Source organism: Puma concolor, chromosome A2 (genome assembly GCF_028749965.1).
Source record: "Puma concolor isolate L17-30 chromosome A2, mPumCon1.1.hap2, whole genome shotgun sequence".
Taxonomy (NCBI): domain Eukaryota; kingdom Metazoa; phylum Chordata; class Mammalia; order Carnivora; family Felidae; genus Puma; species Puma concolor.
Genome location: NC_141668.1, coordinates 4,824,127 through 4,845,418, shown reverse-complemented (window position 1 = coordinate 4,845,418; position 21,292 = coordinate 4,824,127). Strand labels below are relative to the sequence as shown.

General features: G+C 44.6%; 1 protein-coding gene across 5 annotated transcripts in view; it reads left to right on the top strand.

Moving 5' to 3' along the window:
• Positions 1 to 4,211: 4,211 nt before the first annotated feature.
• ACTR3B (actin related protein 3B) overlaps positions 4,212 to 21,292 on the top strand; it is a 90,868-nt gene continuing 73,787 nt past the window's right edge. The window contains exon 1 of one of the 5 annotated variants that reach the window (XM_086685619.1): positions 4,212 to 4,232. Coding sequence is in view for 3 of the 5 variants with exons in the window: in XM_086685612.1 (XP_086541738.1) it covers positions 5,135 to 5,178 (44 nt within the window). In the remaining 2 variants the exon portion in view is untranslated. Of the gene's footprint in view, positions 4,233 to 5,017; positions 5,179 to 6,584; positions 6,699 to 21,292 lie in introns of those variants that run through there. The other 4 variants (XM_086685642.1, XM_086685612.1, XM_086685614.1 and 1 more) reach the window with 4 other exon arrangements.

The following is a 21,292-nucleotide window of genomic DNA, read 5'->3' as shown; positions in this document are numbered from 1 at the left end:
AAATAAACATTTAAAAAAATAAATAAACATTAAAAAAAACAACTAGTGATTGATCTGATTAGAGACATAAAGGAGCATTCGCCCTATTTTGTCCAACAAATAAAGGAAGTGCTTTTGAATTGAACTCGAAGGATGAGTGGAATGGAATCTTGAAGGAGGAAGAGGATGGGGGTAGGTGAAGAAGAATGTTCTAGGCTGACCTGACAATGCAGAGCGTCTGGCATGTGGTCGGCGTGCCCTGATGTGTAAAGGGCGTAATGTGAGATGAGATTAGAAAGGTAATTCAGGAGTAGCTTGTGGAGGACCCTGAATGCCACAGTCAGGGTTTGGATCAAATTCCATAGTCATTCCTAGGGATTTGTTGAAGGCTGTGGGGAAGGAAGCTGGCATGACGTACAAACCCTCTGCGTTTTGCCACGACGCCTCTCACAGCGGTGCCGCTTGGCCCAAAGAGGTCTTGGACAGGCAAAGCATGGAGACAGGCTGGCTAGTGTGAAGGCACCGGGTAGTTCAGCAAGAGGGACAGTGGGATCAAAAGCCGGGCTACAGACGCAGGCTGAGTGAGCGGACTGAACGAGCAGGCCCTGGAAAAGGAGCAGCACGGGAGAGCAGCCGAGGACCGAGGACGGTTGCCGGGCTGAGCGGGTGGGGTGCCTGGGCAGACGCAGAAGCACAGCAGAGTTGATCTGAACATGTTCACGTTCTCGGTGATTTCCTTACCGGGCCTGTGGTTTGGGGTCCGTTACCGACTCTCTGACATGCTCAACACGCTCTGGCCGATCAGCTCTGGTTTGGACCATTTTCTCCAGCTGTTGCCAAGACCTCCGGGAAGTCCATTGAGTGTGGTGACAGGCCCTTCCTCTTGAGGGAGAATGCCAGCTAATTTCAAAGGAATGGGCACTAATTTTTTGGTACTCTTCTCTATTTGCGATCTCATGGCAACGGAGAACACACAGATCGCTCCTGCCTACAGCTCTACATTTAAGATTCACAGCGCGGCTGGATGGGCATTTTTGAAGACAGCCCTTTTTTTGTGTTCTTTTTCCTTCTTGGCCCAGCATAACTAGTTAAACACAGGAAATTAAGGTCCCATTGTCTGGGTGCTCACTGACTAAATTGCATTAGATCGACACCCTCTAAGCCCTGACTATTTTGTTTTAAAGTTGTCTCCATATGCATAAATATGCATCATTCCCAGCCTCAAAAGATGTTTGTTAAAAGTTCTTTTGAAGGTGGTCTTGAGTTATTCAGGACTCAGGATAGCAGCCGTGAACAGTCACATCGTGGGCCATGGAAGAAATGCTGAACTCTATACAGGAAGTGTTCTGCCTTCCCCATTTCTGGGGAGAAGCGCAAAAAAGAGATATCTCTTCCTGCTTAGGAAAGCCAACTACAAATAGAAGCATATCGGAGGAGACAAGCCTCTTTGGCAGTATGATCAATAGAGATTGTACTTGAAGAGCTTCTCACAGAACATGAAATTTATTTCTCCGTGGGCGTTTTGTCCTAAAACCGTCAAAAGCGATGCCGTCAGTCTCTGATGTATGGTTTACGGTCTGAGAAGAATAACATGGGACATGTTGTGATATATGGAAAAAATGGAGACCGCGCGGACACAGAAACTATGCCTCATTGTTGGCTTTCATTTGCTTCTGACGACAACAAAAAAGTAAACACAAACCAATGTTATGTGCACTTGAGAGCTTTAAGCATTTTCTGATGACTTCTATCTATTCAACGCTCATTCATTGAAAGTGGCTACAAGATGCTAGGTAGGGTCCAATGAGCTGGAGATGGAAATATAAAGAAGACATAATTCTACTGTCAGGGAACTCCTGGTATATGGGCCTGAGGGAAGCATCACCATTACCGTGCCATCAAATAAGTGCAAAGGTGGGAGGGAGCATGGAGGAGAGAATGATGGAGCGGAAGGAGGGCTTCACAGAGGGGGTGTCGCTCCAGCCGGGTCAACAAAAATAACTTGCTTCAGCGCCAGTTCCAAGCAGAGGCCGAGGAGTGGAAAGGCATAGAATGAGGGAGCAAATCTGGTTTAATGAGAAAAATTATGAGCAGGGCAGCCACTATTGGTTGCCTTTCTCCTTCTTGTTGCTCAAACCCAACTTCAGCCAGGAATTGGCAGCCACATGCTTCAGAGGACACAGGGTCCCTTTCCAGCCCAAGGGGTTCATCTTTAATCGTGGAGGCCAATCAGAGTGCATCAGTTCCCCTTGCCAATGACTGCTTTCAGCGCGGGCTGGTGTCATGAGTTGAATTGTGTTTCCTAAAAGGACATGTTGAAGTCCTAACCCCTGGGACCTGTGAATATGATCTTATTTGGAAAGAGGGCCTTGGCAGCTGTCATCAAGTTAAGATGAGATCATTAGAGTGGGCCTTAATCCAATATGACTGGTGTCCTTATAGGAAGAGGGGAATGCTGTGTGGTGATGTAGATGTGCATGGGGAGAACACCGTGTGACAGTAGACAGAGGCAGAGATTGGAGTGATGCATCTATAAGCTGAGGAATGCCAAGAATTTCTGGCAACACCAGAAGCTGAGAGAGATGCACGGAACAGATTGTCCTCTGGAGTCTTCAGAGAGGACACAGTGTTGCCAACACCTGATTTTGGCCCTCTTTTCTCCAGAACTGTGAGATAATAAACGTTCGTTGCTTTGAGCACCCCAGTTTGCGGGCTTTGTTACGGTAGCCCTAGGAAACAAATTGAGTCAGGTTAATGAAACATGAGGGGAAGCTGCTAGGGACTTCTGGGAAAGTGCTTCCTTCCTCTCGCTCTTAGAAAGGAATGAAGATGGGGACATTTCCCCCTGTCCCTGTCCATTACCGTTATGTGGAGTGGCTGTAGCCATCTTGTAACGGTAAGGTGGTAAGTCTGAAGACAAAGCCCAGTGTGCACAGCCTGGTAGAATGGGATGTACAGGCCTCCGATATGTCATCGAGTGGTTGAATTATCCTGGAGTTTCTGGATTTCTTTTCTTTTTGTAATTTTTAAAAATATTTTTTAGTGTTTATTTTTGAGACAGAGAAAGACAGAGCATGAACGAGGGAGGGTCAGAGAGAGGGAGACACAGAATCCGAAGCAGGCTCCAGGCTCTGAGCTGTCAGCACAGAGCCCGACGTGGGGCTCGAACTCATGGAGTGTGAGATCATGACCTGAGCCGAAGTCAGACGCTTAACCGACTGAGCCACCCAGGCGCCCCTGGAGTTTCTGGATTTCTTATCATAAGAAATAAAATTTGCTCATTCTTTGTGCCACCTTAAGTTTTCTGTTATCTGCATATGAAAACATCTTAGCTGATACACCAAGGGGTATCAAGAGGGAATATCGAGGTCAGGAAATCTTTTATTTCCTACCAGCTGCTGATCATGGCCACCATTCCCAACTAGTCTTATGCAGAGGGGACACCCCCACAAAGGCACATGCTTTATCATTAGCTAGTCCCAATTCCATTAAGGCGTCTTCTCTGGTGAAGCAAACTGGGCCATATGTGACATAAAACCTCACAGTAGGCACTTGGTAAATATATACTAAGTGAATGAAAATAAGAGACATGGCAGTGACAAATTGCAATCTGTAGTTTACCTACAACATTCTGACGAGGGCCTTGAAAAAGTGGGAGCTGGGCTGGCCCTTGGCAAAACGCAAAGTGGGCAAGTCAGTCTTTGTCCCTGGCTTTGGGGTCCTATACTGGGCTTCTTCCATTCTCCTGACCTTTCATTTTGCTCTCATCTTCTATTTCTCTCTCTAGTTCCCTTGGTGGGGGTGAGGGTAGGGTGGGGGTAGGGGATGATCATGGGTTACCTAGAATGACCCACTAATCTATTACTTCTTCTAGGGAAAAAAGCACATTGCTTTAAAACTAAACAGGGGCGCCTGGGTGGCGCAGTCGGTTAAGCGTCCGACTTCAGCCAGGTCACGATCTCGCGGTCCGTGAGTTCGAGCCCCGCGTCAGGCTCTGGGCTGATGGCTCGGAGCCTGGAGCCTGTTTCCGATTCTGTGTCTCCCTCTCTCTCTGCCCCTCCCCCGTTCATGCTCTGTCTCTCTCTGTCCCAAAAATAAATAAAAAACGTTGAAAAAAAAAAAATTAAAAAAAAAAAAAACTAAACTGTATGGAACCATGTCTCCAGAAAGCTCCTAAAAATTAATGTCACAAATTTATGATAGGGCAGGAGCCGGAAGCAAATGGGACTTTCAGCACCTTCATAACACAGTAGGTAGGTGCTTGCCTGCTTTGGTCCCCCCCACTTTTTAGAAAATGTTTTATTTATTTATTTATTTATTTATTTTAGTAATCTCTACATGCTCTACCCGCTGAGCCAGCCAGGCACCCCCCACCCCTCCCCGCCCGTCCCTAGTTTCAGTAAGAACTTTGGGGGTCATCTCATGTTTGATGCTTAAAAACATTTTCCCATGAGGATCTTGCTGTAGCGTTAACTCCATCTAGGGTCATTGATTGTTTTGTCTTTATGGTGAAGGTTATACACTCACTCAACAAAGAGTTGGGTGCTTCCCATGTACGCACAAATACCGTGCTAAGCACCAGGTCATCAATGGTAAGACAGACTCGAGCCCTATCCTAGTGAACCCTACAGTCCGATGGGGTGGGGCTGGGGGGGGAAACTACAAATAAATTAACGTTAAAAATTTACTCCAAGCTTTGTCAATGAGAGCAGTAGGCTGTTGAGATAGAGTAAGGCGCAGGGAGGAGACCTAGTTAGGATGATTAGGGACAACTTCCTGAGAAGGTGACATTCCAGCCGAGATTTACGGGATGAGAAGGAGACAGGCCCCGGCAACGAGGTCATGTTCACCGTAAGTCAGATAAAAATAGCTCCCAATCTCTCCAGCAGCGGCATCTGACGTCCGCGCGAGCAGGCCTCGCCGCCAGCACTAAAGATGGCGGGCAGGCGGCAGGGCGGGGCGGGGCGTGCCCGCGGCCTGATTGGCCGGCCGGGCAGCGTCACGTGGGCGGCCGCCGAGCATCCGGGCCCCCTGGAGGCGGCGGCGGCGGCGGCGGCGGCGCTGCGGAGGCTCCCGGGAGCGGGCGGCGCGGCGAGCGGACGGCGGCGGCGCCTCCCGGGCCGCCCGCGTGGGCCGAGCGGCACGCGTGCCGAGCATGGCGGGCTCCCTGCCTCCCTGCGTGGTGGACTGCGGCACCGGGTAAGAGCCGCCGGCGCCCGCCCCGCTCCCGCGCGGCCCGCCCCCGCCCCGGCGCCGAGCACCTGCTCCGCGGCCCGCCCTGTCTCACCTGGCGGCCGCACGGCGCCCCGCCGCGGGGCCCGGGCCCGGCTCCCGGCCGCCCACCTGTGCGCCCCGCCCCCTCCTCCCGGCCCGCGGAGGCCGCGCGCCGGTCACCTGCTCACCTTGCCGGGCGCCGCCCGCCTCGCCTCCCACTCCTCCCGGGCGCCGGGCCGCTGCAGCCCGTCCTGACGTTACCTGCCCCCTCCACCCGCCGGCCCGTGCCCCTGCCCGAGACCGGCCCTGGTCCTGTGCCCCCCAAGTGCATGTCCCTTCTTGTTAATAATCCTTTAGCACTTACTTGTGGAGGTTTTTACGTCGCTCTGCCAACTTGACACCTTTTGTGCAGCCCGCTTTGCTCCCTCCTGGTGTCGAACGGTTCACTCAGCCTCAGCTCTTGCTTCGCTTGGCCGGTTCACTTGCCTTTTCGCTTAAAAAAAAAAAAAAAAAAAAAAAAAAAAGAATGATGTTAAAAAGCCTCCATTTTGGAAAACAATGTCTAAATTGGGGAAAGCCTTTTTTTTTGTGGTCTAGTTTTTTTCTTTTTTCTTTCTTTTTTTTTCCTTTACTTTTCGGTTGAGATAGTTTCTTCTGATGTTGTTAGCGACGTGCGAGAGAGACCTTAGGAAATTTCCCGTACTTTCAGTGTCCCAAGCTTCGCTGAGTTTAGTTAGGAAGGTGAATCCATCCAGCTGGTGCTTTGGAAATTCGAGCATGCCTGCTTGCGTTACAGAGGATGTACTTGGTAAAATAGCCTGGAACTAAAATTGAGTCTCGTAAAGATTTTTCGACACGGGATTTTAAGGATTTTTGCCACAAAATCTTCTGGTGGCATGTTCACCTTAACCTTGATTCTTTTCTGTAGGAAACTGCACTTGGTTTGGTTTCCTTGACAACCTTGTGGGGGTGTCTTTAATTTGTTACAGTCCATCTCCTACTGATCGTGTTTTCCTTTTCCTGCTGAAGCCACTAGCATTGGTTACAGGCTGGGAAAAAGTGCCTCTTGGCTTGTGCTAATTCCTTTTGAAATAAGCATTTGTATCAGAAGTCATGTGGCCTTTTATTTTAGAAGTTGTTTTGCTACTCCAAACAGAAGCCAAAATCAAAATTGGTGTGAACACCTGCCCCTCAATTGTTGGCGTCTGACGCATTCGTTCCCCCTGCAACATCTGTATGCATCCCATGCCCAGCCGAGCTGTGGTCGTGTCAAAGAGTGAAGGCCACAGGGAGATGTATTTTTCATTCCCACACGTGCATGTGAAACCCTTGCTTTTGTATTTTTGGTCTTGTAAACCTAGTGAAATCTAAAGCAGTGCTTGGTAGCTGGCGCTAAGATAATGCCCACGGAGTTCGTCATACCTTTATGTTAGTGAGACGGGAACCTTACTCATCGTTCTTGCTATAAATGCCTACAACATGGTGCTCAGTTTTGACCTTTGGAGGTAAGTGATAAATGTAACTTAGCTTGCTTGGAGATAAAACTTCAGTTATGTCACTGTTTTGTGACCCCACTTCCTTGCAGTTGTTTTTTTTTTTTTTTTAATTTTTGTCTGTCGTAGGCTTTGGCAGTCTGTTGTAGACAGTGGCAGGGAATCTTCCCAGTGGGTTCCGCACAGACATATTCTGTTACGGAAGTGACTGATTTATCAGGAATTCCCAGGGCCCAGTATGTGGTCAGAAGGAGCAGCCTGGGAAGGCTTAAGTTCACTTAAGTGTATCAGTAGTTCTTGTATTTCCCAGAGAGTGAAAACTATTTTTGGATTGACTTTAGCCTCAAAACGGGATTAAATAAAAATGCACCTAAAATGAACCAGGACCAAGGGGAGTCCTCCTACGCTATAGACAAGCGGCTGTTGTAGTTGGGCCTCGCATTTGGCCTTAGTCTCCCTGCCTGACAGTTACGAGAGAGTCATTGCCAATTATGTAATTGTTGTCATTAGGAAGGCAGAGGCATACCTGCTCCTCAGGTGAAAAAGCCTTTTTTCTTTAAAAAAATGTTTTTTTTTTTAATGTTTATACTTACAGCGCGAGAGAGTGCGCACCAGCGGGGGAGGGGCAGAGGGAGAAAGAAACACGGAATCCGAAGCAGGCTCCAGTCTCTGAGCTATAAGCACAGAGACAGACATGGGGCTCGCACTCCCAAACCGCGAGATCATAACCAGAGCCGAAGTCCAACACTCAACCTACTGAGTCACCCAGGTGCCCCTGAAAAAGCTTTTTATCTAGTATTAAATTCTAAAAGAAAAATTCACGTTGAACTGTACATAGTGAACAGTAGTGATTTAGCAGTGTACCGAATAGTGTATATGTACATATTTTTTTCTTTTCATAGCAAATAAATTTCATCTCTGTAACTGCACATCCTCCTCTAATAGTCCCTGAGATCACCTTAGTGAGCACAAGTGTGCTGGGGGCCAGGAGAATATGGACCAAGGTACCCGTTTGATCTGAAGATAAAGCTTTGTTTATTTAAAGGGACTAGTGGGTTACAGAGTTTTAAGAGAATATTCCACAAATTCCAGTCTTGCTTCTCTTAACTTTTTTTGCATTAAAAAAAAAAAAAAAACAAAACCTTAAGTAATGACTACACCCAGCATGGGGCGCTTGAAACCACAACCCTGAGATCAAGAGTTGCACACTCCACTGACTGAGCCAGCCAGGTGTCCCTTTCTTGCATTTCTAAACTTATTTGGAAAAAAAAATTCAGAAATATTGGAAAGCTACAAGAAGAGTACGAAACTACTATGTATCCTTCACCTCGCTTCACCAGCTGTTAACATCACTTCCATCATTCTGGGTATTAACTGTACATAGTATTTTTCTGAACCATTTGAGAGTAAGTTGCAGATCTTGTGCCCTTTTATACCAAAATACTTCAATGCATACAGGGACTGTCTCTTCTGTAATCACAGACCAATGACTAATGTGAAAGAGTCTAAGATGCATGCAGTGGTGTTGTCCACACAGCCTGGATCCCCAGGGCCTGTCCCATGATGACTTGTGGCCTCTTCTTCCGTCCCTTGTCCAGCTCCGCACCTTGTGTTTTGTCGCCAGCCTGCCTTTCAGATCTCGTCCAACCAGACGAGTCCTGGAGCCGTTTTCTGTTTTTCAGGACATTGACATTTTTGGGAGCCAGTTGCTGTGTATATGGTCCCTCGGTGTAGGCTTGTCTGGTGTCTCCGCAGGATAGATTCAGGACACGCGTGCATTTTGGTCAGGAATACCACACGAGGCGCCATTCTATCCAAGTGCATCCTACCAGAATCTCCCCACCCCCAGCGTGATTGAGATACAGTTGACAGAGACCCTTGTAGAAGTTCAAGTTGTGCAACATTTCGATTCATTTTATCTGTTGCAAAATGATTACCACCATAGCTTCAGCCAACACCTCCCTCACATCACATAGTTGCCATTTCTTCTTTGTGGTGAGAACATTTAAGGTCTCTTCTCTTAGCAACTTGCGAGTACATGATACAGTATCATCGACTGTAATCACCACGCTGTACGTTGGATCCTCAGAACCTCTGCCTCTAGTCAGAAGGCTTAAAATAGTGAGTGATCTGTCTCCTCTTGGATGAAGCTCGCTTGGGTTATTTGGATAGAGTGATGTCCGCCAGATTTCTCCACTGCAGTTTTCCCCTTTGTAATTAATATCATTTATAGAGAGAGATTTGAGATTATGCAAATAAATACCTGTTCTTTCCTTAAACTTTCACCCATTAGTTTTAGTGTCCACTGGTGATTTTTGCCTTAATTGATGATTGCAGTGGGGTTGCCGAATTGTGATTTAAGTTTAAACTCTAGCATCATTTCTACTTTTATTAATGTTTTCGTCTAAGAGCACACTTTTCCATCGTTGTCATCTGTTTATCAGATTCAGTGTGTAGGGGCTGTTGTTTTATTCAAAAGGTAGTAATCTGTTATAATCAAAAGGTTTTTATCTGTTATTGCCATTATTTGTTTTGATGCTTAAATTGTTCCAGATTTGGCCAATGAAGGCCCATGCAAACTGTTTCTGGTGTTCTTTGGACCTGTCCCCATCTTTTTTTGAGCGTGTTGCTGTTATCTGAAGACTTCAGCAATAGCCTTGTGCATGCATACATCTTTTTGTGTGTTTTCCTGGGTTTCCCTGGGATAGATTTCTAGAAGTGGGATTTCTGGGTCAGAGGGTAACTGCATACGGAGGTTTGCCCATCAGTGCGAAATCCCGCTCAGCAGTATGTATCCTTACCAGCAATGTGTGAAAGGGCTTGTGTCTTCTTATAGACCCACCAACAGAGTACATTGTCAAAGATTTTGATTTTTATCAGTCTAGAAGGTAATCAGTGATATTATAGGTTTTTTTAAAGCTTATTTATTTATTTTGAGAGAGAGAGAGAGAGAGAGAGCGAGGGGAGGGGCAGAGAGAGGGAGAGAGAGAATCCCAAGCAGGCTCCATGCTGTCAGTGCAGAGCCCGATGTGGGGCTCGAGCTCACAAACCGTGAGATCATGAACTGAGCCGAGATCAAGTGTCAGAATCCTAACTGACTGAGTCACCTAGGCACCGCAGTGACATTAGAGTTTTGAGTTTCTTCTCATGTGGGAAGACGAGTATCTCTTCATGTGGTTAAGAGGCGTTACATTTCTGTCTCATCATTTCTCTAGCCCATTTTTCTGTGTGTTTTTGGTCTCGTGCTTCTTTGATTTGGGAAGCTCTTTGTGTGTTAGGATGTGTTGGACGTCACACAGACTGCTCCTGGCTTCAGTGATTTTCTAGGAGCAATTACAGGACTGTAGTGAAAAAGTACAAAGCAAAAACAGCCAAGGGAAGAGGCGGGAGGAAACCAGGAGCAAGTTTCCAGAGTCGTCAGTGGAGTGACACGGACGTGCTTAGTCAGCACCCAGTTCTGACAGCACACCAAGGAAGCTCATTAAAGACGGTGCCCGGTGTTACTGGGCCTGGCCATTTCACCCCTGCCTAGCACATGCCGAAGTTCCAGAACCCCCTAAGGGAAGCAGATGTTCAGCATCAACTACTGTTTGCACGACTTAGGCACAGTGAATACCGGTTAGGGAATGGGGGGAACCCTCCTGAAACCCGAATTCCCAGATGCCAGTCAGAGGCCTGGCTGGCAAGCAGGACTTGTCTCAAGAGAGCCATCTTGAGCCTGTTGACTCTTTTCTGCACGTGAGGGTGTTAGCTCTTCATGGTATCAGTTGCAAAGGCATTTTCTTCCCTATGTATCATTTGTCTTTTGCTCTGCAAAGATTTTTTTTAAGCAATCACATTTATCTTTTCCTTATTGTTTATAGAGTTTGAGTCAAAGTTTTTTTCCCCCTGTTCCCAGGTTATTTGGTGTTTTGTTTTCTAATGGTTTCATTCCTCTCTTCTCCCCCCAGCCCCCATTTAAATCCTTAATCTATTTGGAATGTATCCTGGGAATAGTATGAGGAAAGGACCCAGTTGGAACGATTCCTGTCTTTTTTTCCTTTTGGCTATGTCATTTATCTCAACATCATTTATGAAGAAACCCCTGTGCTTAGAGATGCTGTCTTTATCACGTACTAAATTTGTGCAGTTGTTTTTGTTTGTAGATTTTGTTTTGAGTTGCATTAATTGGTCTATTCATACACCACCGCCACAGGGTTTTAATTACTGAGGCTTTAGGATGATTTAATACCTGGGGAGGCCGGCCTCTCCTACACATCCCATTCTTTTTTTAGGGCTTTCTGATAGATTTTTGCTTGTTGTTCCTCCAAATGAGCTTATAATCAGCTTCTCTAGTTGGGCGGGGGGTGGGGGGGAGAATGCATCCTGGCATTTTTATTTGGATTCTATTAAATTTATAACTTAATTTAATGAGGACCAACGTCTTTTTTTTTAATTTAGTTTTTTATTTTTAAAAATTTACATCCAAATTACTTAGCACATAGTGCAACAATGATTTCAGGAGTAGATTCCTTAGTGCCCCTCACCCGTTTAGCCCATCCCCCCTCCAACAACCCCTCTACTAACCCTGTTTGTTCTCCGTATTTAAAAGTCTCTTGTTTTGTCCCCCTCCCTGTTTTTTATATTATTTTTGTTTCCCTTCCCTTATGTTCATCTGTTTTGTCTCTTAAAGTTCTCATGAGTGAAGTCATATGATATTTGTCTTTCACTGACTAATTTCACTTAGCATAAGACCCTCCAGTTCCATCCACGTCGTTGCAAATGGCAAGATTTCATTCTTTCTGATTGCCGAGTGATACTCCATTGTATATGTATATACACCACATCTTCTTTATCCATTCATCCATTGATGGACATTTGGCTTCTTTCCATACTTTGGCTATTGTGGATAGTGCTGCTAGAAACATGGGGGTGCATGTGTCCCTTCGAAACAGCACACCTGTATCCTGTGGATAAATGCCTAGTAGTGCAGTTGCTGGGTCCTAGGATAGTTCTATTTTTAGTTTTTTGAGGAACCTCCATACCGTTTTCCGGAGTGGCTACACCAGCTTGCATTCCCAATGAGGGCCAACATCTTTATGATGGTGACTCCTCCTATGGAAGAACATGGCGTAGCTTTCCATTAGTTGAAGTCTGTTTGTGTCTTTTAGGAATAGTGTTTCCCTTAGGTAGATTTCTTGTTAAGTTTACACATAGGTATGGAATTTCTGTTTTGCTGTCATAAATGGTGGCCGGCCGGCCTGCCTGCCTGCCTGCCTTCCTTCCTTCCTTCCTTCCTTCCTTCCTTCCTTCCTTCCTTTCGCAGGACTTGAACTCACAACCTTGAGATCAAGATCTGAGCTGAGTTCAAAAGTCTGACACTTAACCAACTGAGCCACCCAGGCACCCCAATGTGTTTTCTTTTTCATTATGTTTTCTGTTTTTCTTGAACACATTAAGGGTATTAGTTTTCAGTGCGTGTTAATTTTGTAACTTGTTACTTTAAAAGATACTGTTTGTTTGAGTTTTTTCCTTGATCTTGAGGGTTTTCCAGATACAAAATCTTTGGCAAATAGAGTGTTTTTCCCTTTTCTTTCCATTGGTAAGGACTGTATTTTTTTTGACACTTCAATGACCATTGCCTCTAAAATGTTAAATAGGAATGGAGTTAGTGGGCATTATTCTTTTGTTCTTTACTTTAGTGGGGCAGCTTCTGGTGTTTCTAAAATAATATGCTGGCTTTTGGGCTACTTTGTGTGTGTGTGTGTATGTGTCTACATACACACATGCATATGCAAGTATACAAATGTATGCACGCACACGCACGCACAAGCATACAAGTACATGCGTGTACATGCACGCACATATACGAACATACGCATGCATGCGCATGCACACACAAGCACACAAACACGCATGTATGCGCATGATACAGATACACGCGTGTGCATGCACGGATGCACACATAAGTATAGACACACGTGTACGCACATCCATGCACATGCATACGGAGACACACGTGTATGAGCATGCACGCAAAGCACGTAGAGACCCGCGTGTACGCGCATGCACGCAAAGCACGCAGAGACACATGTGCACGCGCATGCACACAGACCCGCGTGTACGCGCATGCACGCAAAGCACGCAGAGACACGTGTGTACGCGCATGCACCCACAAGTATACAGATACACGCATGTACGCACATGCACGCATATGTATACAAATACACGTATGTACACATATGCATACACATATCATGTTAATCAGTTTCTGTTTTTTGGAATGTTTACAACAGGAATGGGTGTTGGATGTTGTCAGGTATCTTTATCGTAAATGGAACAGGTAGTTTTCTTCCTTAGCCAGTTAGTATGATGGGTTATATTAGCAGATTCCCTAATATTGAACCCCTTTTGCATTCTGGGATAACCCCCATTTGATCATGATGCGTTATTTTTTGATGTGTAGGTAGATTGTTAACATTTTATTTAGATTTTTGCTTCAATGTAAGTGTGACTGATTAATGGCTTGGTGTTTTTGGTGCAATCATTGTCAGATTTTGGAGTCAGCATTACGCTGTCTTCATAAAACAAATTAAGAGCTTTTCCTTCTCCTTCTATGCTCTGGGACGGTCTGGGATGGTATTGGGATTACCTGAGTTTTAAGGTTTTGGTAGAATTCCCCCGTGAAACTGTCTGAGCCTAGTGCTTTCTTGTGGGGAGAGTTTTGTTGCTCACCCTATTAGAAGCCTGTGGGACTTTCCATCTAGCGGAATCAGTTTTGCTGTGTTGTGTTTGTCTAAAAACAATTCTTTTCATCCAGATTTTTCAAATGTATGTATATAGTAGCCTCATGATTTAAAAAAGTGTCCTCTGCTTTTATGGTTATTTTTCCTTTTGTCACTCAAATTTATGTGTTTTGTTTTCATCCTTTTTTTCTTGGCTTACCTAGTGACTTGTCTTGTGGATCTTTTTTCAAACAATGAGCTTTGGGGTTTACTTCTTAGTTGTTAGTTTTGTGTATTTTGACTCATTTATTCTGCTTTTGTCTTTCCTTTTTTTTTTTTTTTTTTGCTTTCCTTTATTTTATCTTTTAATTTTTGAGCTGGTTGTTAAACTTATTATTTTTTCCTTTACTTGAAAAGGCATTTATTACCACAAAATTTTGACTGATATATTTTAGGCTGTATGTATCCCTTAGACTTGGATTTATTTTTTGCATTATAATTTTCAAGAAATTTCTGTATTTTTGTTTTGAGTTTCCCCCATAACTCAGTATTTCTCTACTAGCATGTTTAAAAATTTTCAGGTATAAAGGCCTGTTTGGTTTTTTATTTTGCTTTTAATTTCTGGTGTTGTTGCAGTATGTCCACAGAGAGTGCTGTTTGCTTTACTTCTGTTCTTTGGACTTCATGGGGTCTAAGACCCGGTCAGTTTTGTGAATGTTCTGCACGGATGTGCAGATGTGTTTTCTGCTAGTGTGTCCAGAGTTTGAAGCGTACCTGCCTGTGTGAGCTACTTACATGATGTTCCCCGGGCCTTCGGGTCTCCCCCGCTTACTCTGTGTCGGCCCGAGAATGGTGTGTTACGTCTTGCGCCCTTATTTCCCTGGCCTTCTGGAAGGGGGTGCCTTCTGGAATCGGGTACCCCGATGGGGTACCTCTGTGTCAGCAGTTTGTGTCTCCCCGAGCCGCGACTGTAGTGCTGTGAGGGTGTCCTGTTTTTAGGGGGGCTTTGCAGTCCCCTGGGAGTCCCAGTTCTACTTTGTCAGACAGTAAAAAGGATGGTCAAAAACATGCTAGACTAACAGCAGGAGTGTTATTTAAGCTTTAAAGGAAGCAAGCGGTTCATTTAATCATTTATTTTTGGGCTTATGTAAAAAATTTTCATTTTATCAGAGTAATATGCATACTGATTAAAGGTCAGATAGAGCTCAGGGGCTTATGTGAAGACACATGGGTGCTGTCCTGCCTGCTTTTCTCTTTCTTTAGAAACAGCTGCTTTCAGCTCTTAATTGTGTATCTTTCAGCATTTATGGATTTCAGTGTTTCTAAATAATATGCACATCAGTCTGTCTTTTGATTATCAAAATTTTCACATTATCTCTTTAATTCTCTCATCCTGGGGCACCTGGGGGGCTCAGTGGATTAAAGGACAGACTCTTGATTTCGGCTCAGGTTACGATCTCATGGTTCGTGAGTTCGAGCCCTGCGTCGGGCTACACGCTGACAGTGCGGAGCCTGCTGGGGATTCTCTCTCTCTGTGTCTCTCTCTGCCTCTCCCCCACTTGTGCTCTCTCTGTCTCTCTCAAAACAAATAAATAAACTGAAAACAAGAAAAGGGTTAACTTCTCTCATTTTGCCTTTGCCCTCTGTTTCTCCTTCCCTCTTCTCCCACAAGGGGTTATTACATTTTCCAGCTAGTTTGTGACGCGTGTTTGTGTTACCATGCATGTGCAGATGTACTTGCTCATTGAGTAAAAGTGTGCCATGATTATTTTTTCTCTTAAATTTGGTTTTTATGGAAGCTCATGATTGCCGCCTTTATTTGGGTTTCTTTGTATCCACTGCTAATGACTTTCCGTATTTTCGAGTAGCCAGCTTCTCACTACAGTTTTCCACAAGGTTAATTACGTTATAGATCCCACCAGTCAGTTTGTTTTTGGAGATGTTCCTTCTGCAGACTTTGGCCCTTCTCTCTGGGGTGGTTGCTTCCCAGGCCTGCCCGCCACACAGCCTGGGACTTTGCTTATAACCTTCTAGGCATTTCTTTGCCTTTCTCCTGGATTGAGTCCATTTCCTGAATCCTGCCTTCTGGCTGCTTGCTTTCCTTTCTGCTGGTGGCCGTCCAGTAGCCAGCTTTGTGAGGCTGGGAGGCACCTGTGGGTGCAGGGATTCACAGTGAGTGCTTTTGACATGCCCGTGTCCCTCGTCCTGTCCCTCCTCTCCAGTGGGTGCACCTTTGTCATCCTGGCGTCTCCTGCCATCATTCTGGGGCACACGAACCTCTCTCCCGTGTATTCTCTGTTCCATGTCGTCGTCTTTTTTGGTTTTCTCCTTTGTGTTGGCAGAGGGCGTCCTCCAGTAGCTTTCTGAGCAAGGGTGTGCGGGAGGGAGATGTTTACCTTTCCTGCTCGTCCAAAACGTCTTCGTTCTAACCCTTCACTTGGTTGATCGTTGGGTGTAGTATTCAGTGTTGGGGAAGTAATTTTCCCTCAGTTTTTCAGACATTGATTCTTTGTGTGCTTCTGCTTTGCTGCTAAGAAGTCTGAAGACTTCGTAAATGACTTTGATTCCCCTACTCCGCTTCCTGGAAGCTTTTAGGGTTTCCTTTTTGTCTCTGGTTTCTGAAGTTTCACAACAACGTGCCTTGAAGTGAGTGTGTTTTCCTCTGTTGTGCTGGGCTTTGTGTGAGCTCCTGCAGTCTGAAGACTGGCATCTTTGAATTCTGGGTAGAACTTCAAAAATGTTTCTTCCTTTGCTGTGTGTTTGTGTGTGTGTGTGTGTGTGTGTGTGTGTGTGTGTGTCAGTGCACGTGCTCATGTGCACGCTCTTTCTGGAACACCTGTTCACGTGTTGAATTCTTAGGCTGTTTCTCTGATTTTCTTACTCTTTCTCTCTTGTTCTCCATCATTCTGTCTCTTTTCCTTCTAGGATATGCCTTGCCTTATTTTCTAGTCCTTCTCTTCAGTTTTTTCCATTTTTGCTCTTATTTAAATTTCCAAGAATTCTTTTTGTTCTCTAAATGTTCTTTTACTAATAGTATCTCGTTTTATTTTTTGAATGTAGTATCTTCTTGTACGGTATTGATGATGGTGTTTTTATGGTGGTGTTGGTGCTGTATCTCCCTATATAGGTTTTGTTTTTTCTCCTTTTTAAAACATTTTTTAATGTTTTATTTATTTTTTGAGAGAGAGCATAAGCAGGGGAGGGGCAGAAAGAGAGGGGGACAGAGGATCCAAAGTGGGATCTGCACTGACAGGCTGACAGCAGCGAGTCCGATGTGGGGCTCCAAGTCACGAACTGTGAGATCATGACCTGAGCTCAAGTCGGATGCTCAACCGACCGAGCCACCCAGGTGCCCCTGTCTTGTTTCTTCTGAGTTTTCATCTTTTTCTGCGGTAGAAAGGGTTTCCTCAGATGTTGGTAATTTCTGGCTGCCTGCTTATGATGAAAAGTCAGAAAATGGAAAAGCTCATTGGACTTTCTGAATGTGTAGATTTGCGTATTGATTTTGAACGTCACCAGGGGTGATGTAGGCAGGTTGTTTGTTGGGGAATGTTCTGGCGTCTGCGTCTTCAGATTCTTCCTTTTGGACTGGTCAGTTTCCCCAGAGGCTACACTTCGGGTCCTCTGCGTGGAGGCCGGGCCTGGGTGCTGGGCTTCTGAGAGCGGAGCGGGGAGAAAGCAGTGGTGGGACAGGGTGTCTGAGCCGTCAGCTTTTGCCCTGTACATGGTCAGGCCACCCTTTGTTTTCTGATTGGTGCTGGTGTCCCCCATGCCGAGGGACTGCCGGTGGAGGCCCTTTGCCTTACAGTCTCCAGAGAGTCCACATGCAGAGTGCGCTGGGGTCACGGGGGAGCCGTGGCCCAGCTGTGGACGGAGGGGAGTCTCGCTCGGACCCCCTGGTTTGGGCCCTCGGGTCTCAGTTCCCCAGAGCCCGTGCAGCTCCCAGGTCTGGAGCCTTTCAGGACGCGCGCGTGCGTGCCGGGCTGGTCCTCGGCTCTTGCCTCTGCTGGTTTTCTTCTCCCCAGGCCGGTCACCACTGGTCCTCAGCTCTCCGGAGCCAGACTCTCGCTGTTGTGTCCCCTTCTTTTCTTCCCGTCACTGGGGATCGACATACCTTTAAAAGGTCATTTTGCTTTGAGTTCTGTGGGGCTTTGGGACCAAGTGAAATAATGAAATCATACGTTCAGTCCACCATTTTAATCTGGAAGTTAAAGTTCCCTTTAGAGAGATCAAAATCCACAGAGAGACCGTACCTCGTGATGTTCTGTTTCCCCAAACTAGGGCAAAAAATGCCGCCGGTAGAAGGACAAGTGGACAAGTGTATGTGGTCAAGTTCACAGGTCAGCAGACAAAAGAAGGGTATTGGATTTAGATGAAACAATTAATACATTTGAACCTGTCTATTGAACTCTTTGTCCTGTAAACAGAGACTCCCCTTTTCTATTCAGTAGCCCAAGGAGTGTTTGAAGACCTTAGACCTTGATCGTGTGCCAATTTACAGTATCGAGAGGGTGGGTATTGCTTAGAAACTGTAATTAAGACATGAGGATAATTTTAGGGTCCTGAGAGCCATATTCTAAGGCAGTTATGGTCCCTCCCCCCTTTTTTTTAAACTGAAGACCTTACGAAGGAGGGGAGCTATTTTGGCTGAAGTTTGGGGTTTGAGACTGGACCTCATAAGGGGTCTTAATCAAAAGAACCTCCCTATAGGATACGGTTTGAAAAACACTGTTCTAGGATGTGACATTTCCACTTTTAAACATAGATTAATTGAGCTTAAATTGTCACCTTCTGCTCTAGACACATGGTTGTAGGAGGAATTTTAACTATATATAAATATGTTGAGTTGACAGATTAATTCTCTTGACTGCAGAATTGAAAAGTCTGTGTTACTGCCGTGGAAAAATAGTGGCGCTTAACGGAAGAGTGAAAGAGGCTCTGCCCAAGAGCTGTTTAAAATGTTTGGGGCAAATGAGGATATTTTGTATTGACAGAAAGAGACTGTGGAAGGATACGTAAGAATGGGAGGTGGTAGGAGGCAGGGGTGGGGTGGACGGTGTCGGCCTGGGCGTGAGATTTGGTGTTTGGAAGTTTGAGCTAAGAGAACATATTTGTTTAAAAGGCAGAGTGGTATTGGTATTGCTTCATGCAGCTTTTCATTCTGTTTCCATGTGAGAAAGGGTCTCTGGTCAGGGGATGCATGGATGTGGCATTGAGTTTGAGAATGTGGCACAGTTTATGCGTTTTTGGAAGCAATGCCTACCTCAACTATGCTGGCTGTCCTTTCGGAAGATCGTGTTCAAACAGAAAACCAAGGGCTTTTAATGTAAAAGTTGTTGGTCTTGATTCCTTATGTACACATATTTGGGACAAGTTGATTGACATAGCTCTCTCCATTTGGATGAAAAGACGTACATAGCACTGGAAGAGGAGTAATATGAAATTTTAGTAAAGTGAGGGACTTTTCAAAGTAGAAACTACACAGGAAGTTGTTCAGGAAGATAAATGGTAGATTTGATCATCTAAACTGTCAACAGTTATATTCCAGGAAATGTATAGCTGGGGAAAATTGGTGACGTATATGAGCAAGCATTCATATCCTCAATATGTAAGGGCTCGCACAAATTGATCAGGTAGTAAAGCTGTAGCAGAAAATTATTGAAGGGTCATATGTGGAAAAACATAGAGGGCTACTGTGCCTCAAAAAACATTTAATAGTAACAAAGTTATCAAATAATGGGATCCTTTTACGTTTTGAATTAGGAAATATTTTCTGGAAATGGTAATATTTAACATTAAGGGGGATTATTATCATTTGCCTCTTACGGATGAAGAAATTAAAGTATGGAGGGGTTAACTTACTTGCCTGAAGTAACATAGTGCTGTGTTTTGAGCCCAGCATTGTGAGTCCAATTAAACTCCCTTACATCACAAACATATACTGTTTTGCAGTTTCTTTCAAACCGCATTGCCTATCTGTGTATGGCAGTAACATAAATCTTCATTTTTGATGGCTGTGTAGCATTTTATGGAATTATTATAATTTACGTCATACATGAAATTGATGGCATTTGAGTGTTTCCAGCGTTTTGTTGTTTTGCTATTATGCTGTAGTGAACATTTTTTTGTTCCTGTCTTTTTTTGCATACATCTAAAAGTGCTTCATTGGGGTAAATTCCCAGAAATGTGCCATTTGGACAGTAGGGTATATGCATTTAGAGTTCTGATAGATAATGTGAAACGTGTGTGTGATGACTCTTCAACCTTTAACTGTCACCCGTGTATAACTTACTACCACTGTCTTCAGTATTGGCCCAGATTTTGAATGGTCTTGCAGTCAGTTTGTAGCTGGATTTAATATTTGATGTTTCTTTCTTTCTTTGTTTTTTTTTTTTTTAATCTTTACTTATTTTTGAGAGAGAGAGAGAGACAGACAGACAGACAGACAGACAGAATCTGAAGCAGGCTCCAGGCTCTCAGCTGTCAGCACAGAGCCTGACCCAGGGCTCGAACTCACGGACTGTGAGATCATGACCTGAGCTGAAGTCGGACGCTTAACCGACTGAATCACCCAGGCGCCCCAATGATATTTGATGTTTCTTAAAAGAATATTACTCTTCCCATGTAAGAGTAAGACTTTTCTCAAATGTATTTGCCTGCTTGTATATTGAGAGTTCTTCACACACATTTACCTATCTCTGTATCTCTATCCATTTATCTGTATAGTTTAGTCCTAAAGGTAATATTATTGCCTTTAGTAATAGCAAAGGTAAATTGTTGCCATTGCAACTAGGATCTCTTCATACAGCATAGATTCTCACTTGTTCTCGTTAGGTAGGAAAGTTGTTGATTTTTGTCTGTTTATTTAATACCTGGCCATCCTACCGAATTTCCTATTTCCTTTAATTTTCTACTTAATTTCTTTAGATATTCCAGGTCTGCAATTACCGTTTACAAGTAAATTTTTGTCTTCTCCTTCCCAGCGTCATTCCTTTTCTTTAGTTCTTTGTGATTTGTATTATCTAGTGATTTCTAAGCATGTTGACCATCCGAACCATGGGGTTGGGACAAGGAATGTTCAAAATATAGGTGTCCAGGCTCCTTCTCTGCAGATTCCCGTTAATGGTTCTGGGACAGGCACTGGGAATTTGTATTTTAGAAATTTCTCCGCGATCTGTTCAGCGGGTTTCTTACGTTTTTTCTGGAAGCCTACCCAGATGATGTTAAACTGGCCTGCCGGAGAAAGTAGGCCATGGTGCGACAAAAAACTCAATTTGAAATCCTGTTTCTAAAAGGTAAACATTTTGAGGAGGTCTTTGAGGGTGGGCCCATGCTTTCTGCCTCCCTCTTCATTATCCTTAGAGTATGGCTGCTACATGCATGGTTTCTGGCTAGTAAACTGATGGGAATAAAGTAATGCTGCTTTGTTTTCATAAATGGTGTCTGGGACGTGGTCCGTATTTAAGAGTTGTGTTTTACTTGCTGATCTTTTTTTTTTTTTTTGGTCCTGCTGTTTATATAGTTGAGCTGTTCTAACTAACATCATCTCTAATGGGGCATACCAGTCCAGCACTGGATTGTCCTAGGAGGGAGTTTTAGAATGAGCACTTGCTAGTTTACACGTACTGGGTTCTAGATAATAGGTTCTCGCTGAAGTTTGGTATGAGCCCGGCTTGATGAAAATTTTATTAACATTTGAAATTTGAATGTTTCTTTAAAAAAATCTTGGTAGACATTGGTTACATTGTGGTTATTCAAAGAAACTAAACCTCAAGTGTGTTTGATGCTGTATAAGGGGTAGCACAGAAAAACTAAAGGCATTAAGTTACCATAAGTGATCTGAATGGTTTGTACTTTTGCCTTTGTTTTTAATGGTTTCGGTTTTGGTAGGAGGGTAAGGGA